At 43.7% G+C, this 25,931-nt stretch overlaps 3 protein-coding genes across 4 annotated transcripts in view; 1 reads left to right on the top strand and 2 right to left on the bottom strand.

Moving 5' to 3' along the window:
• Positions 1-920: 920 nt before the first annotated feature.
• Positions 921-7,539, bottom strand: atp5f1c (ATP synthase F1 subunit gamma). 2 transcript variants are annotated; one of them, XM_048268872.1, is made up of 10 exons: positions 7,446-7,539; positions 6,769-6,803; positions 6,414-6,545; positions 5,525-5,729; positions 4,929-5,072; positions 3,516-3,580; positions 2,928-3,083; positions 2,492-2,588; positions 2,161-2,183; positions 921-1,066 (listed from the first exon to the last, which is right to left on the bottom strand). In XM_048268872.1, exons 1-9 carry the CDS (start codon positions 7,484-7,486, stop codon positions 2,177-2,179), a joined length of 882 nt encoding a protein of 293 aa, XP_048124829.1. In that variant the 5' UTR covers positions 7,487-7,539; the 3' UTR covers positions 921-1,066; positions 2,161-2,176. The 2 variants fall into 2 exon arrangements, with proteins under 2 accessions (XP_048124829.1, XP_048124830.1); XM_048268873.1 differs by lacking the exon at positions 2,161-2,183.
• A 78-nt stretch (positions 7,540-7,617) lies between these two features.
• Positions 7,618-15,358, top strand: kin (Kin17 DNA and RNA binding protein). Its single transcript, XM_048268121.1, has 13 exons — positions 7,618-7,837; positions 8,234-8,328; positions 8,688-8,731; positions 9,117-9,239; positions 9,625-9,809; positions 10,080-10,128; positions 10,344-10,416; positions 10,804-10,924; positions 11,756-11,881; positions 11,975-12,074; positions 12,326-12,426; positions 13,729-13,837; positions 14,407-15,358. Exons 1-12 carry the CDS (start codon positions 7,724-7,726, stop codon positions 13,789-13,791), a joined length of 1,194 nt encoding a protein of 397 aa, XP_048124078.1. The 5' UTR covers positions 7,618-7,723; the 3' UTR covers positions 13,792-13,837; positions 14,407-15,358.
• Positions 15,359-15,506: 148 nt separating this feature from the next.
• The window catches only part of itih2 (inter-alpha-trypsin inhibitor heavy chain 2), a 16,144-nt gene continuing 5,719 nt past the window's right edge, over positions 15,507-25,931 (bottom strand). Inside the window, exons 8-20 of the mRNA XM_048268119.1 lie at positions 25,792-25,908; positions 25,220-25,388; positions 24,845-24,970; positions 24,031-24,212; positions 22,994-23,179; positions 21,976-22,115; positions 20,960-21,126; positions 20,066-20,185; positions 19,700-19,813; positions 19,155-19,353; positions 18,398-18,570; positions 17,038-17,149; positions 15,507-16,178 (exon numbers count right to left, since the gene is read on the bottom strand). Coding sequence (XP_048124076.1) covers positions 16,031-16,178; positions 17,038-17,149; positions 18,398-18,570; positions 19,155-19,353; positions 19,700-19,813; positions 20,066-20,185; positions 20,960-21,126; positions 21,976-22,115; positions 22,994-23,179; positions 24,031-24,212; positions 24,845-24,970; positions 25,220-25,388; positions 25,792-25,908 — 1,953 coding nt within the window. The 3' untranslated portion in view covers positions 15,507-16,030. The remainder of the gene's footprint in view (positions 16,179-17,037; positions 17,150-18,397; positions 18,571-19,154; positions 19,354-19,699; positions 19,814-20,065; positions 20,186-20,959; positions 21,127-21,975; positions 22,116-22,993; positions 23,180-24,030; positions 24,213-24,844; positions 24,971-25,219; positions 25,389-25,791; positions 25,909-25,931) is intronic.

Below are 25,931 nucleotides of genomic sequence, written 5' to 3'. Positions count from 1 at the left end.
AATGCAACCAGGGCTGAACAATGAAACCAAGTCAAAGCCCTTGGGACTCGCCCAATCAACCTCAACCACTGCCGCTGTTTTCGCTGCGACTTAAAATAGTCTGGTGTATCAAATACGAGCTTTTTATCCCGGATAACGTTTCTCAGACCTCGTACGCTCTCGTGTTGAGCGTAGTGGCGAAAGGCCTGCCAAGACGACTTCAGATTGCAGCGTCTGATGACAGGTGATTGAATAATGAATGAGACGCCATCTGGCCAAATAAACTTTCCCTTGGGCCCGTTCATTTATTAGTGAGAGTAGAAGAGCGGCCACATTGACTAAGCTACGTTCACTGACCCCGAACTTCACCTTTTGATACAGACTCAGATATACTATACCCCCGCTTTTTATGGCGGCCAACTGGCCGAATTTGATCCCCGTGTTGTCCCGCCCCATAGTATTTAATGAAGAAATAGTTGTTGATCCATCGGATATCGGAGAGGATCCGGCACTTATGTGATTAGCAAATATAGGGAAGAACAACAGTGATGGCGACGTGTCGATGGCAGTAATTGCTAGTCAGGTCGGGGAAACACTATACGGGCAGATCACAAGCCGAAGGGAAGCCTGGCATTAAGGATCACTTGGGTTGCTTAATAGAAGGATTTACCCAACAGTGTGTACCGTTAGCTCACGTCTTCATTTCAAAGAGCATTGTGTGTATATCTCCTAGCCGTTGTGATGGAGGAAGATTCTTATGTTGGCATAACCAGCTTCCAAAATGTTTTATTTTATTTTTTTAATGACACCATAACCACATGTACTCTGGCGTTGAGACATTTTTAATGTAGACGTTCACACCTTAATTTCGTTTTGTTATTCTGATAAAACATCTATTTTAAAGCCTTAGGAAGGTAAGGCATGACACACCAATGGGAACATTTCTCTGTAAGAGGGGTTTATTTATGATAACAGGTATTATACAAATAGAAGCACGTATGTCCATCAATTCTAGACACCAGTTGACTGAAGTACTGGAGGGATGAACGCCAGGCCACGCAGGCGGTGGGACTGGTTGTCCGCTTACCTAGAGAGAGAAAGGGAGAGAGAGAAAAAGAGAAAAAAAAGAAAAAAAAAAAAAAAAAAAAAAAAAAAACACATTAGAATATTTTTTTTATTTGTATTTTTATAGCTACATTGTTTTTTGCTTTATTTACCTAAAGCACCAAAGCCTCTTCTAAAGCATAAACCACAAAACAAAAGCTGTTTCTAGAAACATCCTGTAAGAACTTGTCTTACTTAGTTGTTTCTATTGGTCTCAAGCCACAGTATTACATTAGCACATTAGCATCAAGTCTTCATGAGTTTGAGGTTATTGCACTTGTTAACATAATTAATGATATCTGTGAAAATCATGAGTTGCCCATTTTATCCATAAAGGTTCATATGATTGCAGGTCCTGGTCTGAATTCAGCATGAGTGCAGTGAACACAACTGATTTGAAATGTTGAAGAAATGTCTTCAAGTCAATGTTAGGTGTTGCATACCCTCAGGCACAGGTACAAGTACACATTGTGGTCCTCTGTGAATTAATTAAACTGGGCAACTCTAATCCTTTGTGATCCTCTAAATCAGAGATACATGCTGCTAGTTCTGATCTCTCACAGACTAAACCCAATTTGTGTACACACACACACTCTACAGCTAGGACACATCGCCCTCCCCGCGCACACACACGCGCGCACACACACACACACTAAAGCTAAGGCCTTGAACACACACACACACTAAAGCTAAGGCCTTGAATACACGCACACACTCTACAGCTAGGGCACATTGCCCTCCCCGCGCGCGCGCACACACACACACACACACACACACACACACACACACACACACACACACACACACACACACACACACACACACACACACACTCTCTCTCTAAAGCTAAGGCCTTGAACACACACACACACACACTAAAGCTAAGGCCTTGAACACACACACACACACACTCTCTACAGCTAGGGCACATCGCCCTCCCCGCGCGCACACACACACACACACACACACACACACTACAGTTAGTGCATTCCCTCTTCATCACACCTCTAAGTGGGTGTGTGAGCCGCTACAGCTGGAAATGCTACATGCTAGCTAGCTAGCCTTCCATCAGGTTACCTCAGTCACCTCTCCCTCAGTTCCTGTGAGGGGAAGGCAGGTGATGGGGGTGAAGTTAAGAACACACATTAGTGGATTAATAAGGCATTAGCGTCTGAGGGGATTAAATCAGATGCTTGACAACACAAAAACAAAACATAACGCGTGTAAGGATAGGTGACTATTTCCAGGTTGAGAAGCACAGCTTCCCAACCCCTATTGTTTCAACCTCTAGGTAGAGCTAGATGGTAAAAGCATGACAGATCAACCATGGACAGGTTGGGTGGAAGGGTGTAGTAACCAGTGAGTGAGTGTGAGAGTGTGTGTGTGTGTGTCTAAGAGAGATACGTACAGGGCAGCAGCACCAGAGATGATCTCAATGAGCTCCTTGGTGATGACAGACTGGCGGGTACGGTTGAAGGTCATAGTCAGCTTGTCAATCATGTCACCTGCGAAACGAAAGTCACAAATAAATAAAAAATAAATAAAATACACAAAAACAAACAAACAAAGCATGAAGTAACTCATGTCACAGTTTCAAGGTTACCAGGATTGTATGGGTGCGTCTGACCACTCACCAGGTTCTTTACCTTTAAGGCATCTTTGTGTTACTTTTAATTAAGAGAAACATCGGATTTGTGTGTGCGCGCGTGTGTGTGTGTGTGTGTGTTTATCTGGGTCTAATTAATGGGGTCATGGACAGTCTTTATGAACAATGACAGAAAAAAATGCTAGAAAGTGTGTGTGCGCGCGTGTGTGTAAATGATGTATGGGTCATGGTCACTCACCAGCGTTCTTGCTGGCAGAATCCATAGCGGTCATTCTGGCGCTCTGCTCGCTGCAAGTGGACTCCTTGAGACCGTAGAAGATGATGTTGGCCAGGGCAAACTCCTGGTAGTTCCTTAGGACATCGGCATCGATGTCATCGTAGACGCCCATGGTCTCTACACAGGCACAGGGAGAACTGTATGAGTTAACAAGCTCACCACAGAGGCACAGGAAGAGCTTAAAAATGAACATGCTATTTTTTTGTGAAATTAGCTCTTTTTGTGAAATCTGCCCTCTACCCCAGTTAGATAAGAGGATACATAACCTTTTCTTTGAGCATGCAATAGCCCTGTCAGTCTGACATGTTAGCTTAGCACAATTCACTGCAAGTGGATTACGCCAGTTAGCCTAGCTATAGCTAAAAGGGAGCTATAGGCTAACTGGTGTAACTCACTTCCAGTGAATTATGCTAAGATAACGTGTCAGACTAGGTTATTGAGCGCATAGAGAGGAGAGGGCTATGTATCCAATAACTTAACTCTGGGGAGGACGGTAAATAAGCCGATTTCCCCAAAAAGTTGTCATGTTCCTTTAAGAGGACAACGCACCTGCACTAGCCACCGTTTCATTGGAGAACACGGGATTACGGGTCGTCTTGTAGGAAATTACAGACCTGCATCACAGCCAAAACATAAACAAATAAGAGATTAATTAATACACACACCAGCATTTTTTTTATATATCTATCTATAAATTGCAGGAATGTCTGTCTGTCTGTGTTTGGATAGGAAATGCAAAAGATATCGGTAAAATAGGCACACACTGGCATTCACCGTTCTACTGTAGCCACTCCCCCATCTGTGTGTTTGTGTGTTAATCGCATATCTGTTGAACCGTTTGTGAAATTGAGACTTTTTGTGTTTTGCTACGGGCACCAGTAAGTGCAGTGTCAAGTTTGACATTGTTTGGATAAGAAATGCAAAAGAGATTGTTAACTATATTGGTATAAGGAGCACACGTTGGGTTTCTACGCTCTACTGTAGCCACTCCCCCTCTCACATAGTACAGCACAGGACCAGAGACAGAGGATAGAAACGGAGCTTTGGTAGCACTGAATCAGGGCACAGCACGGGTCAAGATTTTGGATAATGATCATGTCTGACGTCAACAATAAAGATTCCCTGTGTGCAGTTTGCTTGCATGAAATGATTCCGCGGATTTCCACGCCACACAGGGTATGTTGTTGCTTTTCAAAATTATGTGGAATAAACTGACACTTCGAATAGCCCAGGCTACTTTGTTTATTCAAAGTCTCAAGTCCAAAGAACAATTCCAACTGCAAGGTCCCAAATTAAAACGAGCGGTAGGCTAATGGTCCCGAATTTATCAACGTTTCAGAATGAGTGGCAGACGGAGCGACATGTCACTTATGCTACCAAGGACTGTTTTTGAGTCACATCGTTGCAAATCTCATATGATGATGCATCTTTCTACAACATGGTTTGTCCTCTATATCATTAAGCTATTCAATAGGTTAAACATATAGTCTTACATCAAAACTTTAGGCTTAGGTCATTTCGATCAGCTACAGACGAGTGGCAGACAGAGCGTGTCACTTATAGACTAGAGATTGTGGAGTCGCATAGTTGCAAATTTCATATGATGAATCATTCCACAAAATGGTTTGTCTTCTCTATCAGGAAGTTATTCAATACGCTTAACAATAAACATAGCTGTTAGGCTTATGTCCTTTTTATCTGTAAAAATGCCACATGCAACATTCTGTCACATTCTGCTTACAGCACATTAATCATAGGGTAATATATTAAAATATGATATTCAGTATTGAATGCATAGCTGGAATGATGACATGAATCAATACATTTTTTGAAGCTTGTAAATTGTAATGTAAAATAGATTGTAGTTTGAGAAATATCACCTGCTCGAAACAAGGAGAAAAAGCAACAAAAAGAAAGCAAGAAAAGGGACACCAAGAGAAGGAAATAAAAAGGACTTTGTACCTGAATTTGTTGAAGATGATGGAGCCCTGGTCGAACTCATAGCCAGAGTTGATCAGCTCGGAGGCAATAATCGAGGCGTCTGTGAAGGTGGGGGGCTTGCGGCCCACTTCCTTGCAGTTGAGCAGAATGTGGCTGCCATGAGTCCTGCAGTCACACACACACACGTCAGAGACATAGAATAACCAAATGGAGCACTATATTTCCACCTTGCATTGACACGAGTTTATCTACCCAACCCCAGATTCGAATGATCTAGTAGTAGACGATGGAAGAGACTTAACCCTTCAGTATGGGTCCACCACATGTCAAGAAATGTACAGCAACCAAAAAATGACTGTGTGTGTGTGTGTGTGTGTGTGTGTGTGTGTGTAGTGATTGGAATTAGCACCAGCCACATGCTGGTAAATATGAAAGTGGCTGGTAGATTTCAGACAGTAAGTAATAATTCAATATTAAGCGACTGGTGAATTTGAGCAAAAATCTGGCAGTGGTTGCTGGTAGATGTACACACATTCTCAAAATGTAATTTCCACCCAAGTGTGTGTATGTGTGTACGAAACTGTGTGTGTGTGTGCGCGTGCATGCGTAGTACGTACTTGTGAAGCAGGCCCCTGAGCTTGTCGCCCACGTTGACCACCATCACCTCTTTACCAGAGGAGGTCAGGGTGGCGATCTCGGCCTTGATCGCCTTGGAAACAGAGGAGTGGATGGCTCCACAGAGACCCCGGTCAGAGGAGACACCAATGAGCAGGTGCTTGGTCTTGTCCTCTGGTGCCTTGATCTCAGCCTTCTCGTACAAGGCTGTGCCAAGACAGAAAACATTTACATTATCCAAAGTGCCAAAGTGACTTACAGAAAGAGAATAGCATTCAGTGTGTGTGTGTGCGTATATAAGTATATATACTTTTTTGATTGCACTTCAAGCTACCGTGCAGAAGAGACATTAGCTGCATCTGTCAATACTATTACTAGAGGACAACATATTTCGGCTTCACTGAAAATGAGGACTACCCTCAATGAACCTCCAAGAACATGAAAGAAAGAAAGAAATAGGTCGAAGACCAAAATACAAAAATGTTGGTTGCTTGGTTGTCTAAAACATGTGGATTGTCTTATCTGTATGCAACATATATGTTGTCTATACTTTGTCATTCTTTATGCATTGTCTGTAACAGGCCAACATGACCCAAGGTCATGAGCTGCACACCCATGGGGCGAATGTGCACTACTTTCAATAAAGGGTTTCGGAAAAAAACGAAATGTGCTAAATAAATAAATGAAAATATATGGAAAAAAAAATCCCCGTTAAAAGAACCACGCCTTCCAGTAAATGCATAAACCAGTGGCTGTGATCTGGCACATTGCTGCCCAACTTCAAGCCTTGGTGTTCGGTGGTAAATTTACAAAGTTGAAATACCGTAGCATGGGGTGAAATTGATTCGTTTTATTGTGAAATGTATGGTAACGAAGATTGGGAAAACCTACCCAGGGCACCGGTCCCATAGACACGCGCAGGCTTCAGCGATCGCTCAGCCCTGGCGTACTTGGCTGCGGACACCATCTTCATGGATTTGGTGATTTTCTGGATGTTTTTCACGGACTTCAGTCGGATGGTGACTGGCATTGACAGGTGAGAGATGGTAACATTAAGTATCAGTTCAACCTGATCCACACTTCGTCGACCATGAATCACAACAATCAATTGCACATCTTCCACATGGCATAATGTAAACATTCTGATATCCAGAAGACGTAAGACCCAAGATGGCCTACGATCCTTAAACAATTACAGTTCAAATACAGTTCGTTGTATAACGACGTAGTTTAAAAAAGTACTTACTGTCCTTCAAGGTAGCCATGGTCCTGACCTGCCCACTGAAAGAGAGATTAATTCAGAGATTCAGCATCGTTAATTTGCCACCAACACAACGCAACGACACGTAGACCATTGGTGCATGGTATTTTGTGGCAAATAATTATTTGACGTCGCTGCAGCAAGGTGACTTGCTGGAAATAAGCACAGCAGTTTCAGCTAACGTTAGCACAGCAGTTTCAGCTAACATTACCGAAGTCAGTCAAGAGGCTACTTTGTGTTGGCTAACGCTAACTGACATGTAGGCTAACTGCAGCCATTAGTTGGCGTTAGGAATAACCATTCAATCTCCTGCATGAAGACGAAGGGTGTATTACACATCAACCAATTATCATAAGAGGTCGTTGTGATTGTGTATTTCGACAGCAAAGTCAATGATTATGACAGCACTTAAAACGACCTCACCACTTTCCCCCTAAACGCTAACGTTAAAGCTACCAACTTGACAGATCAACTTCGCCGTTCATTCGAAGGCACGCTAACCCAAGTTAGCAAGCTGAGGCCTACAGCTTAGCACGTCCTTGTGAGTGTTATGGCTCTTGCACTGACAGAAAATCAAGACGCTGTCCTTAAGATATTGCAGAATAGTCACATTGTAAATAACAAACAAACAAACTTGCATTATTAAGGAAATCAAACTTTACCATTGTGGGAGGAACACCACCGCGCTGGTCCTGGCGAACATGTTCGTTTCTATGAAGGTCAGACTGGCACAACAGCGCAGGCGCAAATAAAGTGGAAAAGGACGAGTTTCTCGCGATAGTGCGTGTACGTGGCTTGTACAGAAATCTATGACGTATTATACATACGCCGAAAGGCAACCAACACAACAGAGGGAAAAGGCAAACGTGCTAAATAGCTCATTTCATTTAAAGAAAGTGTTTATAATTCTAAGTTACTCGTGAAACGCTTCATATAAGGGATGGGGAAAGCTGATTTCCTTAGTCCTAAAGCAATCGCCAACAGGATAAAATCCAAGGGTCTTCAAAAGTTGCGATGGTATTGCCAAATGTGTCAGAAACAGTGTCGAGACGAGGTGAGTGAAATTAAAGTTAATTTTCTTATTAACCATGTTTGTAACCTAACGTTAAATGAAGTGAAGTAAAGTTACATTTTTAGTAACGTTATTTACTCGCTGGAACATAGTCCAGTCACCTTCTTAACCAGAGATTAGTTTGTTATCGATATCTACGTTAGCTATCCGACTGAGTAATTGACTAGTCTGTCTGTTGCTGCAGGTTAACCCGTAATAATTGCTTTGAAACCTGAAAATGTAGCCAAATGTAGTGAATTACGTGTAAGAATCAAGATCAAGCAGTAAGATGCATAACATGTGGCACTGTTTTTTTTTTTCATCATCCTGTCAGAAGTGCAGCTGTGCTGTGCGTTTAAGCTTTTTTTCATTAAAAAATCTATTATCTTCTGTTTGCAGAATGGCTTCAAATGCCACTGTATGTCCGAGTCTCACCAGAGACAATTGCTGCTGGCTTCCGAAGACCCAAACCAGTTCATGGACCTCTTCTCAGAGTAAGCTGACAACTCTGTAATGCATCATGATTCATGATTCAGCACAGTAGCGACATGGCAGTGAATAATGAAATGAAGATTTTAGAGAGTAGTAAAAATGTTTTGCCTTCATCATGAATAAACCAAACCTAATCATCATCACTCAAAGTTGTGACTGGGTGTAGAACCTAGGGATTCTTAGGAATTCTGGAAAGTGACAAAAAACTGTTCTCTGTTCTATGGCACCTAAATTCCAGTTAGACCCATTGCTCCTATCCAACTGATGGCCTTTTGCAATGGTTATGGGTATGGCTATGGTATTTGGCAGACACTTTTGGCCAAAGCCAAGCTGGTACTCAACTGTCTGCTCTGTTTTGTAGTGAGTTCAGGACTGACTTTTTGGAGCTTCTTCGTCGGCGATTTGGTAAGTGAGAGTTTCCCATTACTCTGCATTCGGGAACAACTCGGCCAACTGTTTTGTTGTTTGTCTATCAGGGTTCCCACGGATCATGGAATTTCTGGAATATCATGGAATTTTAGAAAGTCTATTCCAGACATGGAAAGTCAGGGGATTTGATAAATTTTGGAAGCAAAGTAATGGAATATCAGGGAATATTGTTATAGTAGTTTAAAATGTACTTGCCAAAATACATTAATACAGATATACAGAGTGGGAACCCTGAACTATGCTGTGTTAATGCATCTCTTTTGACCAAAGGCGCCTCAGTTGGCTTTTGTTTTAGAAAGTCAATCTTGCCTGTTTGCTTGTGCTGAGGTTTAGTTTTGGCCTTGTCTTTATCCTCTGACAGGTACCAAGCGAGTCCACAACAACATAATTTACAACGAGTACATCAGCCACAAGGATCACGTCCACATGAACTCAACACAGTGGGAAACACTTACCGACTTCACCAAATGGCTGGGGAGGGAAGGTACTGTACGATCATCCTCTGTTCTCTTCTCTTCCCTTCTCTTATCTTCTCTTCTCTTCTCACTCTTTCTTCATACACACACTCACAAATTACATTCACTCGTACACACACACATTTCCTCATACACATTACACATTTCTTTATACATAGATCACACATACACACACACACATACACACTCTCTCTCTCACACTTGCATCATAATTGTATCACACACCACACATGTGTATATGTGTGTGTTCTTAAGGTTAACTGAATACATTTTTCAAAAATGTATACAAACAGTGCATTATAGTGTGCGTGTGCGTGTGCGTGTGCGTGTGCGTGTGCGTGTGTGTGTGTGTGTGTGTGTGTGTGTGTTTGTGTGTGGGTGTGTGTTCCTCAGGCTACTGTAAGGTGGACGAGACCCCTAAGGGCTGGTACATCCAGTACGTGGACCGTGACCCGGAGACGATCCGCCGGCAGGAGGAGCAGGAGAAGAAGAAGAAGCAGGACCTGGACGACGAGGAGCGCAGCGCCAAGTTCATAGAGGAGCAAGTCCGCCGGGGACGCGAGGGCAAGGAGCCAGAGGTCAGTCAGCAGTCAGTGTGTGTGTGTGTGAGTGTGAGTGTGTATCTGTGTGCACACTACGCACATGTCATTGTCTGTGTATCCACACTAACATTAGATCATTTGATTGGATCATTTGATTTAAACCAAAGAAAATTGCAAAATTTTCATCAGTAGAGGTACACATTTTCTTGCACACAACGTGTGTGTGGGTGTGGGTGTGTGTGTGGGTGTGTGTGTGTGGGTGTGTTAAAGTGTGTCATTGATACGCTCTCTGTCTCTCATGTGCAGGAGGAGCCAGTGTTCACTGAACTGGTTAGGGAGAGTGAGGAGGAGAAAGGTAAACTTTAGTCACAAAACACCGCATACTCACTGGAAAATACACACACACACACACACACACACCACAACATCCATGAGCACACACTTCAGTAGTCGCACTACACAGTCATAAGTGAGGTTTCAACACACACACACACACACACACACACACAGACTGGAAGCAGCTTGGACTCACTATTGAACCTTTAAGGTACTATCCATTTTGTTTTTCAGTGGCTTTCAACCTCAGTAAAGGTGCCTGTGCTGCCGGTCCATCGGCTGGTCCATCTGCAGGTCCATCTAAAGGGTAAGGCATAAGCTGACTGACACCACACACACACACACACACACACACACACACACACTCACAGAAATCTCTACATGCAGGCTTTTTGTTGCTAGAGTGTCTGTGTTCACTGTAATGAAGATGAGTTAACTACTTGTATTCCTCCATCTGTATGCAGCACACACACACACACTCTGTGTGTCTCTCTTGTACTTCCCCTGGCTCTCTCTAACTGGCCCTCCCCATCATAGTCATTCATGTCATCTTTTTTTCTCTCTATCATTGTCTACCCATCACATCTTGTGCCCTTGGCCTCCTCCACCTTTCTTCTTTCCTTCCTTCCTTTCTTTCTTTCTTTCCTTCTTTCTTTCTCCCCTGGCCTCTCACATCTCCTTGTGTCCATCGCAGTCCTTCGCTGGCGGCCAATGCCCTCCGGGCGGCCTCCTCGGCCAAGAGGAAAGACCCGTCGTCTCACGGCTCCGAGGGCAGAGACAAGAAGAAGAAGTCTGCTCTGGATGAGATCATAGAGGTACCGTTCCTCTCATCTACTGCCCTGTCAGGGTTCCCACTGGTCATGGAATTTCTGGAATATCATGAAATTTTGGAAAGTCTATTCCAGACATGGAAAGTCAGGGAATTTGATCAGGGACAAAGTCATCAAATATCATGGAATTTTGTTGTAGCAGTTTAAAATTTATTTGCCAAAATTCATTAATACAAATATTTCCACGCTTCCTTATGCCAACTTTGTTTATTTAATGCCCATTTATTCATCTCTCACTCTAAAAAGTAAAATATTCTTGAATGCTATACGTTATTAAATAGTATAGTAAGTCATGGAATTATTTTTTTTTTGTCAGGGAAAAGTCATGGAATTTTACATTTGACTTGGAACCCTGCCCTGTGTTCTTAGAACTCAGCATCACTCCGGACCTACAGTCCAAAGTCTGTGTGTGTGTGTGTGGGGTAATGGCGGCCCGACGCTGGCCCACAGCAAACACTAAAAACATCTCGCCCATCGTAACTGCCGCTGAAAACGCAGAAAAAGATGTTTAATATGCAGCTAAAACTACTCTTCATAATGTGCTTAATAACACCTCTGAAGTTGACCCTGAAATGTATCAGCAGTAATTGGTAGCCTCTACATATGGAGGCGTAGGTGTTACCTTTACCCCTAATGTGCATAATGGACTGGGATATTGGCTGCTGTTGTACACCTTTTTGTCAAATTTGGATTATGCCATGATTATGCTTATCTTCTAATCCAAGTAAAGAGTTTAAATGTGTGTGCGTGTGCGCGTCCACATGCGTGTGTGTGTGTGTGTGTGTGTGTGTGTGTGTGTGTGTGTGCTGCTTTTAGATGGAGGAGCAGAAGAAGAAGAAGGCAACAGTGAAATTAGACTACTGGCTTCACACGGACATTGTGGTGAAGATCGTCACCAAGAGACTAGGAGAGAAGTACTACAAAAAGAAGGCAGTGATCAAGGTAACACACACACACACACACACACACACACACAAATAATGTTCTATTTTAGCACAAAGGCACAATTTGTGTATGTTTTTATAATTGAATTAGGAGGTCCAGGATAAATACACCGCCATTGTGAAGCTGGTCGACTCTGGTGATAAACTCAAACTGGACCAAACCCATGTGGAGACGGTCATCCCAGCGCCAGGTAAGGCGTTGCCATGGCAGCCTCATTCCATTTCTCCTTCGGTTCTGGTTCCAGAACAGATAAGCTGTTAAAGACTTCCTGTTCCTCCCTTACTCCGTCCTCAGTCCCTCTCTAATGGGCTGGACATTTGAACCTCCATTGCTAGGCTTCAGCTAAACTTCTCTGAAAAGGGGAATGATAAGAACAAATTTTTGTCTGATCGGTTCTAAGACAGTTTGTCCTGACGGTTCTGCTGCTGAATTGTTCCGCAGGGAAGCGGGTTGTGATCGTGAATGGACAACACAGGGGCACTGAGGCGATTTTGGAAGGGATCGATGAGAAGAAGTTCTCTGCTACACTCCAGCTGGACTCGGTGAGTGCAACTTGGTATCATTGTTTTGCGTAAATATACACGGCACTTTACAATACAATACAATAGCCAACTGGCGTGTTATCTGCACGTATTTTGTGCTATCTGCGTGTATGTCAACGCCGCGTAAATGTACACGCCACTTATCGTCTCACTTCCGCGTGTATATCAATGCCAAGTATATGGCGCCCTCTAGGGTTATGGCTATGTAAGGGATAATGTATAGAACGTCGGTCATTATTGGGAAAATAAGTCCCGACAGGGCGAACCGGACCCTGCTGAGAAACAAATAGTTCGCAACAACACACACTGAACTTGAATCAAACATTCTTTAGAACACAGCTGATCAACCGTCTGCTTTCACTTTTGAATGAAGTTCCAGTCCTTGCGTAGTGATATGAAAGACGTATCAGAAGCACAAAACCCGTTGCCATTGACAGCGGTAATTATATGTTTGCAGCGGTAATTACATGAAAATATTTTACCGTAGAACTTTGGGAAATCCCATTCAAGCCAATGGAGCGTTCTACTTGCCTTGTGAAGAGCCGTGTAATAAGGCGTTGATAAACACGGCCAGATGCTATTATGCGTTAGATAATACGCTAGTGGCCACTGGCGTGTCATGCATACGCAGTTCATGATATCAGTCTGGTGAGTAAGAGGTGGACTGACACTGACTCTCTCAACCATAGGGGTGATTTTGAGCCGAGTAACCAGGGCCCCGTTGTACTTGGTTCATTTGATGGAACCTAGCCCCTTTTACACTGCCAAAATTCCCGCCCCTGCTGCATCTGAGGGCCCATGCATAATAAGGCCTACGACTATCACTCTACACGTCCCCTGATGCATGTCACGTTTTGATTTGCTAGCTGGTCCTGCCTTCTGCAGCTCCCCAAAATGCCGGATCATGTGAGCAGACCAGCCGGCCGCCAAATGTTCACTTTGTTTTTAGACACACGATGCGGCGAAAAGACATCTCCTCTTCCCGCAAATTATGCGTGATCTCGGTGTAAAAGGGGCTACTGACTCTCTCGACCATAGGGGTGATTTTGAGACAAGCAACCGGGGCTCGACACTAATGGTTGCCCTTGGCTACCAAATTGTTACAAGTGGCAACCAGATTTTTCTCATGTCTGGTTGCCAAGCTGGCAACCACTTTTAAAAAGTTAACGTTGAGCCCTGCTAGCAACAAAAATCAGATTAGGCTGTACTTAAACTCCTGTATCCATGCTATGTTTACGTGTGTGTGTGTGTGTGTGTGTGTGTGTGTGTGTGTGTGTGTGTGTGTGTGTGTGTTTCCACCAGGGTCATATGAAGGGGAAGAGAGTGGAGGGCATTCCATATGAGGACTTCTCCAAGATGGCCTAGCATCTGTCCCATCAGCCTCTGGTGTGTGTGTGTGTGCGTGCGTGAGGTGCTCTACTGTGTCAGAGTCACCCCCCCCACACACACACTGGGCAACTTCATACAGCAGTGTGTGTGTGTGTGTTTCCACCAGGGTCATATGAAGGGGAAGAGAGTGAGGGCATTCCATATGAGGACTTCTCCAAGATGGCTTCAGCATCTGTCCCATCAGCCTCTGAGGTGTGTGTGTGTGTTTCCACCAGGGTCATATGAAGGGGAAGAGAGTGGAGGGCATTCCATATGAGGACTTCTCCAAGATGGCCTAGCATCTGTCCCATCAGCCTCTGGTGTGTGTGTGTGTGTTTCCACCAGGGTCATATGAAGGGGAAGAGAGTGGAGGGCATTCCATATGAGGACTTCTCCAAGATGGCCTAGCATCTGTCCCATCAGCCTCTGGTGTGTGTGTGTGTGTTTCCACCAGGGTCATATGAAGGGGAAGAGAGTGGAGGGCATTCCATATGAGGACTTCTCCAAGATGGCTAGCATCTGTCCCATCAGCCTCTGGTGTGTGTGTGTGTGTTTCCCCCCAGGGTCATATGAAGGGGAAGAGTGGAGGGGGCATTCCATATGATGGTCCAGGTGCTCTACTGTGTCAGAGTCACCCCCCCCACACACACACTGGGCAACTTCATACAGCAGTCAAGTCCAACACTGGTCCAGACCTGACCAGCTTGGTTTGTGGCCATCAGAACTAGCACTGATTGGCTCTGACCTGGTCTGATCCATCAGATCTGCTACTGTTTGGCGCTGACCTGGTCTGATCCATTAAATCTGCTACTGATTGGCTCTGACGTGGTCTGATCCATCAAATCTGCTACTGATTGGCCCTGACCTGGTCTAATCCATCAGATCTGCTACTGATTGGCTCTGACGTGGTCTGATCCATCAAATCTGCTACTGATTTGCCCTGACCTGGTCTGATCCATCAGATCTGCTACTGATTGGTCCAAACCCAATTGGATCCATCAGATCTGGTTCAGAACCGGCATTGATATGCTCATGACTTATTAGTACTGGAGTCTGCACCTGTCTGTCCTCGTTCCTGTACATAACAACCCCCTTTACCTGATGAGGCCCATGTTCAGGCTGGGCCTGGCTCGGATGGTTGCCAGATCAGATCAGATCAGGGCCACGTGGTTGCCAGATCTGGATCAGATCAGATCAGGGCCACATGGTAGCCAGATCTAAATCCGTATCAGATCAGATCAGATCAGGGCCACATGGTTGCCAGATCTAGATCCGTATTAGATCAGATCAGATCAGGGCCACATGGTTGCCAGATTTGGTCGGTTGGTTGCCAGATACACCAGAGGATCCATCTATCTGTGCTCTTTGCTTTCACTGATTATCTCTCTTTGTACATATACACCCCCACCCCCCCACACACACACACACACACACTCTTGTGTGTCCCAAAACTCCCAAAAACTTGAACAAAATTGTCTTTTTTTTCCCTTCCATTTTATTTTATATACTGTAATTTCATAAAGGAAAAGATGAATCCACAAATAAAATCAGTTGTCATGTTAAACATCTAGACAAGGAAATGCCTTTTTAATCTTTAACTTTATCTTAACTGTCATTATCACATGTACATCATCATCACTGGCACATCAGATGTTTACAAATTAATGTTAGCATGGTTCATTATTGTGTATCTCCATCCTATAGAAGATATCATTCTTATTTTACATTTTCATTAATATATTTAATTAGTGTAATGTACCCAACAGGACATACTATAGCACCCATTCAGTGTAAGTTTTCTGCCATATCTGGGAAGTGGTTATCTAGAGACATGCTTATAACATTATTTAACAGGAGAGAAGCAGCACAACAAAGACCGGTTGCGTTTTAGGAGACGAAGAGACCTTTGTAGCAAAGTGGAAAAGTTTTACTGTGGTATAGAAAATATATTTTGAGAATTGAATGTCTCTAATATGGTACAGAAAGGTATGAAGTTAATTTATTGGTGTTCAGAAAGCAAACGTTCCGGTGTTCTATATCAACCACGTAAAACATTCTAATTAGCATGATTTTTTTTTTTTTTTTAAAAGCAGTGTGCATTTTATTAAGTCAGTCTGTGGTGGATTTTTACTTTCTGAACTCCAAGTCCCACAATCCTGCACAGATCCTGACTGTATGACATTGGCCTGCCACATGAACACCCAATCACCTTTCTTCATTCGCACACTTCAGCCAATCAGAGCTCAGGAAGAAAGCTGTCCAGTGAGGGGACGATGTAGTTGCTGAAGTGGCCGTCAATGAAGCCCTTTCCACTGTTGTGGACGAACCAGCAGTAGACGTCTGTGCCCCTCTTCTTATCCTCTCTGTAGTCCTTCTGCCAGCCCCTATAGGACACACACAACACACAGGTTACACACACGCAACACACAGGTTAATAAAACACACGCAACACACTGGTTAATAAAACACACGCAACACACAGGTTACACACACACAACACACTGGTTAATAAAACACACGCAACACACTGGTTAATAAAACACACGCAACACACAGGTTAATAAAACACATGCAACACACAGGTTACACACACGCAACACACTGTTTAATAAAACACACGCAACACAGGTTAATAAAACACACGCAACACACTAAAACACGCAACACAGGCTAATAAAACACATGCAACACACTAAAACACACGCAACACACAGGTTAATAAAACACACGCAACACACAGGTTAATAAAACACACGCAACACACTAAAACACACGCAACATAGGCTAATAAAACACATGCAACACACAGGTTAATAAAACACATGCAACACACAGGTTAATAAAACACACGCAACACACAGGTTACACACACATGCAACACACAGGTTAATAAAACACACGCAACACACAGGTTACACACGCAACACACAGGTTAATAAAACACATGCAACACACAGGTTACACATGCAACACACAGGTTAATAAAACACACGCAACACACAGGTTACACACACATGCAACACACAAGTTAATAAAAACACACGCAACACACAGGTTACACATGCAACACACAGGTTAATAAAACACACGCAGCAACACACAGGTTAATAAAACACACGCAACACACAGGTTAATGTTACATTTCCCATACTGTATATGATGTGGTGCCAACAGTGAAATGACGAGAAATAATGACATTAATTATGTGTGTGTCTGTGTCTATGTGTGTGTGTGTGTGTGTACCTGGTGACAGCCAGCTTGTTGCCCTTTACATCCATGGTGGCCTCCTTCTTCTTGGGGTCAGGACCATCACGGATGTTGGAAACCTTCACCTCGGGCTCATTGGCAAACTGACCTGCAGCCAGACAAGAACACAAACGCACAGTTAAACACACGGGGAGGGAAGCGTGTGGCAGTGTCTTCCTCTGCAGGACAAGGTAGTTGTAGCAGAGACTTTCTAACGAGGAGACACAGCACTCAAAAAACCCCTCCATAGAAATGCATGGGGTTAGTTTGTAACGGCAGTTGTCTACACATATCCCAGCCTTCCGCGGCAAAACGTCGACATGTGAATGCATTGAGCCAATCATGTGGTGTGTTGTGAAGACATCGTGCCAATCATGTGTTGTGCTCTCACCCCTGGAGCAAGATTGGTGTCGTGAAGCCTTGCGCAAGCGCATTTCTGCCGAAATAGATGCCCGATAAGTGCCAAAAAAACGTTGCAATATGGCCGCCAAGTGGAGGGACTTGCCTAAAAGGACTTTGGTTGTAATCAGCACACATAGAGATGGATTGCCCCGAAATGTCACAGAATAAAATATTTGCTTGGGAGCTAGTGGGTGTGCGGTCTTTTGTGCTGTTACATTAGTTGTCACATGTCGGAATGTATAAGTAACGAAAAGAATGCACACCCTCAGAGGTGCTGGCAAGGGAAAATAAACTAAGGAAAACTTGGTCGCCGCACACTATTTAAAATATCAACGTTTCGGCCTGTCAGCCTTTGTCAAGATTCCTGAACAACAATGTCAACATTACTGAAGTATTCAAATGTGACACCAAGTACACTGTAAATCTACAATGAGTAGTAGGGAGTGTCTGGAAGTGGGGATGAAACAGCCAACAACTCTTAGCATTTGGGGTTAGGAGAAGGGCCGAGGGTTATCTAGTCCCTAAACTCACTAACAGTTTGTCAAATGAGATCTAACAAGGTTTTTTTTATACATAGTATACTCACTAACAGTTTGTCAAATGAGATCTAACAAGGTTTTTTTTATACATAGTATAAAATAATAGTACTATACATAGTATATTTCATACAAAAGTGCCTTTTTTATCTCATTAATTCAGAAAAAATATATCTTAAGGGATTGCATTACACTTTTGTAATTCCTACTTGTTGTAAACATGAAACTTAATAAATATATTCCTAAAAAAAAAAAAAAAAAAAAAAGTTATCTTTCATCACAGGGTGTAGGGCCAGCTCTGGGCCTGTTCTGGCTAAGCTCTGGGCCTGTTCTGGCTGAGTTCTGGGCCTGTTCTGGCTGAGCTCTGGGCTGTTCTGGCTGAGCTCTGGGCTGTTCTGGCTGAGCTCTGGGCGACTTACCGATGAGTCCATGGACCTGCTCCGAATACTGGTTGTCGTTGGGTGAGTAGAAGCCCAGGAAGTCCACATTCACCGGATGCTTCTTCCACACCCGGTGTAGGAGCACCATCGCCGTGATGCGTCCATTGACCACCACACTGACCTTAGAGTCCTTTTCAATGGAGATTTTAACCCTGGAGAAGCAATAGGGTGATGTTCACTTCAGATAGTCAAATCAAGTCAAGTCAGTTTATATGTATAGCACATTTAACATGCACAGAGTGCAACCCAAAGCGCTCCACACATAAGACATTGACACAAAAGACAAAAGATGCCGGACGGAGCGGCGTAATCGCCAGCGTACCCGAGACAGCTAACGCTAGACAGACAACAAACAATAGAACACTTACACCAAACAACAGACAACACCTCCTTAGATAAACAAGAGATTTGCATTGAGATTCGAAATGAGGATGGTGTGGATAGAACGTAAGGCTGAAAACATAAACTTTTCCAAACACACTTACACACATCTAAGCCTATACTCATATTTACGTGCACACACACATACACACTTTCACTCCCACAACAATACACACTGTATAAACAAGACTATACACACACACGTGCACACACACACACACACACACACACAAACATACACATTTCCTCCCTCTCTCTCCAGTGCACACACAGACACACACACATACATCCACACTCCCTCTCTCCATTGCACATACACACATGCACACACACACACACACACACACACACACACCCGTTGATGGTGATGTCCACAGTGCTTCCCCAGGAGAATGAGTTGTTGTCCTTCCCCTCCACAACGTCGATGCGGTCGGTTCTCACGGTGACCCGCACGCCCTCGGGCCTGTAGAACACGCCGATGGCGCCGAAGTACGTCTTCAGCTTGTTGTTCTGCAGCGTCTTAGAACCGATCAACATGCCGTTGATCACCACACCTGATCCACAGGGAGAGAGAGGGAGGAAGAGAGAGAGAGGAGAGAAAGAGAGAGATAGGGAAGGTTTGAAGACCTTGGTATTCAAACATTACTAACAAAAGTAGGATAGTATTTGATGAAATATTTAAAGCAACTTTAAAACATACAATATTCTACTGAGTTGACTATACTTATTTTCTTCCTTGGTGGCCAGGTAAAATATAATAAAGCTCACTTCTCTGAAAGCAAAAGGTCATTACCATATTGTGCATATAGGATTATTAACCTGGACAAATCTGGTTATAATTTGCACCTGGACTGTGACTAGAAGCGTTTGTACTGTAAGGATTAGGACAGGAGTGTTTACCTGCCCCTGGGTCGGACACCAGGTTGAGGATGTCGCCAGGCTCGGAGTCAATGTTGAAACACACGTCCATGTCACGCTTGGGCAAGTGGATGATGAAGTGAGGGTCATTGTCCACTAGAGGGAGTCAACATCCACGTGTGAAAGACTGGCGTAATCATAGATTGTATAGTCTATGGGCGTAATAGCAAACTTTCTTCTCTACTATAATATATAATTTTACATTATCATATAATATAATCATTATCATATACAGAATAATTATTCTATATTATTACAATTAACATTAAATATTTTATGCTAATATTATACAAAAAGAGAAGGGGGGGTGCTCTTTTGACCTTTGATCTTTGACCTCTGACCTCTCACCTACTGTGATGTGTCCCGTGGCAGGGCTGGGGGTGGACATCGGGGTCGGCCGGACCCAGTTGGGGATGGAATAGACCTGCTGCTGCACAGGAGGTGGACGCAGACCCTGAAACCCCACACCTGTGTGTGTGTGTGTGTGTGTGTGTGTGTGTGTGTGTGTGTGTGTGTGTGTGTGTGTGTGTGGTGGGGGGGCAGAGAGTCAGGTCAGGTGGAGTTCTGCACATGCTCAGTAGAGATATTTAATGGGAGATATGTAAGCTTGACACTTCAGTCCTCCTCCTTGTGTTAAGCATCAAATATAACACTTATACTAATTACTTTTTCCACATTAAAAATGAGCCAATCAAAGAAGACATATAGCAACTGTAAGACATTGTAAGTTTCTCTCCTTTTTTTAAGTTAGGAAACTTCAGTGCACTGTTTGTTTCACTTGCAATCTTGATTTTATTGTGAACATTTCAGTCTGCATACCTTTGTTAGGGTAAAACTTGAAAATAACCTGACAAAGGTCTCCTGATCCTGATTGAGTTAAACTGCAGGAGTTTCCTAATTTAGCATTTATCAACATTTGAAGAGTTTTGTTCTTTGATTGTCTACTTTTTGAAATGGGCAAGCAAAGCAGTAAGTCCATTGAATCTGTGAATCTTTTTTTCAGTAGACTGCAGCAAATGGGAATGAGTTGAGATGAGATTTTCAGTTCTGCACGCAAAAACTATTTAAACAAGTGGTGGCAATACGATACTTTGTAATACAATACAAAGAATAAGATTATGAGCAAGAATGGACTACTTTTCAGAGGTAGAAGAATACTGATATCTGAAATACAGCTACATTTGTGTGTGACAAAGAAAGAGAGAAAGCTAGCCGTGTTTCAATGTTATTTCAGTCAGGCACCTGAGCAGCAGCCGTGTTTGGGGTCCTTGGGTGAGTCGGCAAGCAGCTTCTCGTTCTCGCCCTCGATGAGCAGAGCAGTGAGTGGCGTAACAAACTGGTGCTCTACGGCCAGGCCCAGGATGCGCTGCGTGATTTTGCGCTTCTTTGCTGCGGTGGGGGCCAGGGCCCTGCGCCCAGCAAAACAGCACAGATTACACACTCCACCACAATCTGAGATTACATACTACAACACAGTAGAGATTACATACTGCACCATAATCTAAGATTACATACTACAACACATCAGATATTACATACTGCACCTGCACCATAATCTGAGATTACATACTACAACACAGTAGAGATTACATACTGCACCATAATCTAAGATTACATACTACAACACATCAGATATTACATACTGCACCTGCACCATAATCTGAGATTACATACTACAACACAGTAGAGATTACATACTGCACCATAATCTGAGATTACATACTACAACACAGCACAGATTACATACTGCACCCAGCAACACAGCAATACAGAACAGATTACACACTGCACCATAATCTGATGCTCAGATTATACAGTGCACCCAGCAACACAGCAGATTATATACTGCACCATCATCTGAGATTACATACTGCACCCAGAAACACAGCATAGATTACATACTGCACCATATCACACACTAGCATCAGACACTCAGATTTTACAGTGCACCATATCAGACACTGGGATTATACAGTGCACCATATCAGACACTGGGATTATACAGTGCACCATATCAGACACTAACAACAGACACTACACCATATTAGACACTAGCATCAGACATATTGGCTGCATTAGAAACTGGCATCAAACACTGGGATTGTATGGTGCACCATGCCAGACGCTGAGATTGGACACTGCATCACATCAGACACTGGGATTCACACACACACACACACACACACACTCTCTCTCTCTCTCTCTCTCTCTCTCTCTCTCTCTCTCTCTCTCTCTCTCTCTCTCTCTCTCTCTCTAACCTCTCAGCCAGGAGCTGGTTGATGGTGATGTAGGCCCACATCTGCCTAGCAAAGCCTGTCACAGAGTGCTGCTGCTGGTTGAGAATAGCGTCCAGCTCCGAAATGTCTGTGTCCGTTTGCAGGGTCATGTCCATTGTAGCCTGAAATACACACACACACACACACACACAAACAAACAAACAAACACACAAATACCCACACACACACACACACACATACACACACACACACCCCACATACATCCATGCATAATCCATATAAATCCATCCATATAGATCCAGTAGAATTCTCATTGGCTTAAGCATTTGATATTGAAGTAAATATATATTGCCTCAAGTGATTTATTTGTAAAACTATTCCATTAAATATACATTGAAGGGGAGCTGTGATGCAGGTGGCTGAATCTGGACCACAGTGTTGTCCGAGTGCCCATAAGGACCCGGGTTCTCTCTCCCCATCACTTCCTGTGTAACACTACAACGGTCCTCTCTCTCTTCACAGGACAATGCCCACAAACATACAACATATGTATACTGAAGCTCTGAATCACTTCTGATAGATATTTGGCCTTCCTCTCACTTCCACCGACCTATTGCCCTTTCTCCTTTGACCTTTGGGTAACACTTTACTTGACAGTATCGACATAAGAGTGACATGACACTGTCATGAACACATGAACCCTAACCCTAACCCTGATCCTAACCTCTAACCCTAACCCTAACCCTAACCCTAACTTGTTATGACAAAAACAAAATGACAGAAGCGTTATGTCATAAATGTTTATGACTTGTTTATGTCACATTCATGACAATGTCATGTCACGCTTATGTCAATACTGTCAAGTAAAGTGTAACCGACCTTTGACCCCAGAGATGGCAGAGGAACACAATAAATGTACATTGAAGCTCATCACTTTATTCTGATAGATATTTGGCCTGCATCTCTTTTCCTCCCTGACCTATTGTTCTTCCTCTTTTGACCTTAGACCTTTGACCCCAGAGGTGTCAGTGTTACTCACAGCGGAGGCGGTGGTGAAGCTGTGGAGAGTGGGGAACCCGGTTGACTGCAGCTTGCCTGCCACCACTATCTCTGAGCCGCTGAAGAACTTGTCGAAGTGGCTCTGTGTGATGTCCGACACGGAACCCTCGGGGAACTGGATGGTGATCCGCCGGAGCAGCGGCGAGGAGACTTGGCTGTAGAACGTCTGAGGAGGAGAGAGAACAGGAAGTGGACACGGGCAGATAGGAAGTAGTCACAAATAGAGTGGATTTACTTTTATAAGGTAGACACAGACAATTGTAGGTACTGTACGTGTGCCCTTGTAATGTAGAAACACACAATGTTACACGGTTAAAGGTGCTCTAAACAATGTTTTTTTTTAGCACATACAGCAAACATCACCTCACCATCCACTAGCTGCCTGTGCCCCCAATACACTGTAAAAGACACGGCCTCTGTGGACAGCCCAGGATCCAAAAACGGCAACAAAAACAACTTGGTACAACCTGGGGGGTATTCCAAGTACATGGTTTAGTGACAAACCTGGGTAAGTTAACTGGTAAACCTCCTACAACAAGAGCCCTATGGTATTGTTTTGTTAGGGGAATGAAGCCATACAGCTCTTCTATTAGGAGGTTTACCCCTTACACTGAGTTAACTTACCCAGGTGTGTCACTAAACCACGTACTTGGAATACCCTTCTGGACCATAAAAACATAACAAACTGTTCCAGCCAATCACCGACAAGGTGCGCGTTTAGGAGAGTTTCAATTGCACGGGAGGGAGGGGTAGGGAGGAGTGAGCTAGCTCTCTGTTTTGTTTGAACGTCAACAAAAGTGACGTTACCCAACATCGCTTAGAGCACGTTTAATACTGTCATGCCGACAAAGTGAGAGAAAACAGGAAAAGGTTGTAAAAGAAAAGTTGTAGAAAAGAGTGGAAAATGAAAATAAAAGAGAAGAAATTAAATTAACAGAGGAATCATATCATATGATATTAATCAAGCATATCATATATTAATAAGAGTAAGAGATTAGATTAGTGTGCTTATTTCACCCTCAGTTGTTCGGCAGCATCGTGATTGGCATAGATTCTCTGAGCCACGCCCCTGTTGTCCATGGCGATACGCTCCAGGAAGTCGTAGTCCACGTCGAAGCCAATGCCCAATGAGAAGAGAGAGAACTCCTCCCGCATGATGCGCTTGACGTTCTTCTGGATGTTGCTCAGCTTGATCTCTCCTGTGCAGGGAGAGGGGCGTGGGTTGCTATGGAGACCACACTGCTGCGTCCAAATCATTTAGTGTGAAATTTGATAACTTGTGATAGCTGCAGATATTTGCATAGAGTTTTGTACATTTTCCATGGAGTCTATAGTTTATTTCCCATAGAGTTAAATGAGTTTTACATAGAGTTGTGTAGAGTTCAATTGTGTGTGTGTTGCAAGGAATTGAGTTGAGTGAGGTTTGCATAGAGAGTTGTGTAGAGTTCACTTGTGTGTGTTGCAGAGAGTTGTAAGGAATTGAGTTGAGTGAGGTTTGCATAGAGAGTTGTGTAGAGTTCAGTTGTGTGTGTTGCATAGAGTTGTAAGGAATCAAGTTGAGTGAGGTTTGAATAGAGAGTTGTGTAGAGTTCAGTTGTGTGTGTTGCATAGAGTTGTAAGGAATTGAGTCGAGTGAGGTTTGCATAGAGAGTTGTGTAAAGTGAAGTTGAAAGGGTGCCAAGTGAGGTTTGCGTAGCGAGTTGTGTAGAGTCGAGTTGAAAGGGTGCTAAGTGAGGTTTGCGTAGCGAGTTGTGTAGAGTGGAGTTGAAAGGGTGCTAAGTGAGGTTTGCGTAGCGAGTTGTGCAGAGTCGAGTTGAAAGGGTGCTCTCACCCACAGTGGGGTCTCCGTCAGACACCAGGATGATCATGGAGACGGAGCGCTGGTCAATCAGGCCCTGATTGGATGCTTTGATCAGCATCTGCACCGCCCGCTGCAGGGCCTCATTAATGTTTGTGCCTGGGGTCAAAGGTCATCAGGGGCACATCAAAAAACAGTATGTGGAAATTGTGGGCAATACTCCCTCTTCATTCACACACACACACACACACACACACACACACACACACATACACACACACAAGACATGTTTGTGTAAGTGAGTGAATGAGTGAGTGAGTGTCACTGTGTAAATGTGTGTGTGTGTGTGTGTGTGTGTGTGTGTGTGTGTGTGTGTGTGTGTGTGTGTGTGTGTGTGTGTGTCTTTACCTCCATTTGGTTTGATGCTCTGAACGTACTTCTTGGCATCCTCAACCTGGATGGAGCTTCCTGGGACCAGCTCTTCACTCCAGCAGCGGACGTTGTGGTTGAAGTCGACGATACTGAAGTAATCGTCTATGGTCAGGTCATCAAGAATGGCCTCCATAGCCTCCACTGTCTTCAGAGAGAGAGAGAGAGATAAATAGAGATAGAAAAACATACAGTATATTGTATGTTCACATATATGTTCTTTGCCCACAAGGTGGCGTTTGTGAGTGCAGTAAAATGCAGTATTGCACATTGGCCACCACCAGAGGGCGATATTAAGCAAGCAGATGATGTTTCCCGGAGACGGGGCATCATTATTGAGACCCACCAGGAAGTTACCAAAGGGAAAGTAATTCATAATGCACACACACACACACACACACACACACACACACACACACACACACACACACACACACACACACACACACATTTACACAGTGACACTCACTCACTGAATCACTGACTTACACAAACTTGTGTACATGTGAACAGACACATCTTAACTGACGACCCTGTTTGGGTATTCATACCTGTTTCATCTTCAGACCCCACATGGACCCGCTGACGTCGATAACAAACACGATGTTCTTGGACAGGGGCGAGAGGTTTTGTGGTGCAAAGAAGTGTACAAAGTGACCATCAGACACCTGGACACAGAGAGAGAGAGAGA

The sequence above is a fragment of the Alosa alosa genome, chromosome 17, assembly GCF_017589495.1.
Source record: "Alosa alosa isolate M-15738 ecotype Scorff River chromosome 17, AALO_Geno_1.1, whole genome shotgun sequence".
Lineage (NCBI taxonomy): Eukaryota > Metazoa > Chordata > Actinopteri > Clupeiformes > Clupeidae > Alosa > Alosa alosa.
The sequence above is the reverse complement of the archived record's forward strand: the minus strand, read 5'-3'. Positions and strand labels throughout refer to the sequence as shown.

Coding starts and splice junctions, on each gene's coding strand:
- atp5f1c (XM_048268872.1), bottom strand. CDS start 7,486: ATGTTCGCCAGGACCAGCGCGGTGGTGTTCCTCCCACAATG. Junction 5,073..5,524: donor CTCAGGGGCCTGCTTCACAA/GTACGTACTACG, acceptor GTGTGACTGCAG/GACTCATGGCAGCCACATTC. Junction 2,589..2,927: donor TTCTGCCAGCAAGAACGCTG/GTGAGTGACCAT, acceptor TTCGTTTCGCAG/GTGACATGATTGACAAGCTG.
- kin (XM_048268121.1), top strand. CDS start 7,724: ATGGGGAAAGCTGATTTCCTTAGTCCTAAAGCAATCGCCAACAGGATA. Junction 7,838..8,233: donor AGAAACAGTGTCGAGACGAG/GTGAGTGAAATT, acceptor TTCTGTTTGCAG/AATGGCTTCAAATGCCACTG. Junction 8,732..9,116: donor GCTTCTTCGTCGGCGATTTG/GTAAGTGAGAGT, acceptor ATCCTCTGACAG/GTACCAAGCGAGTCCACAAC.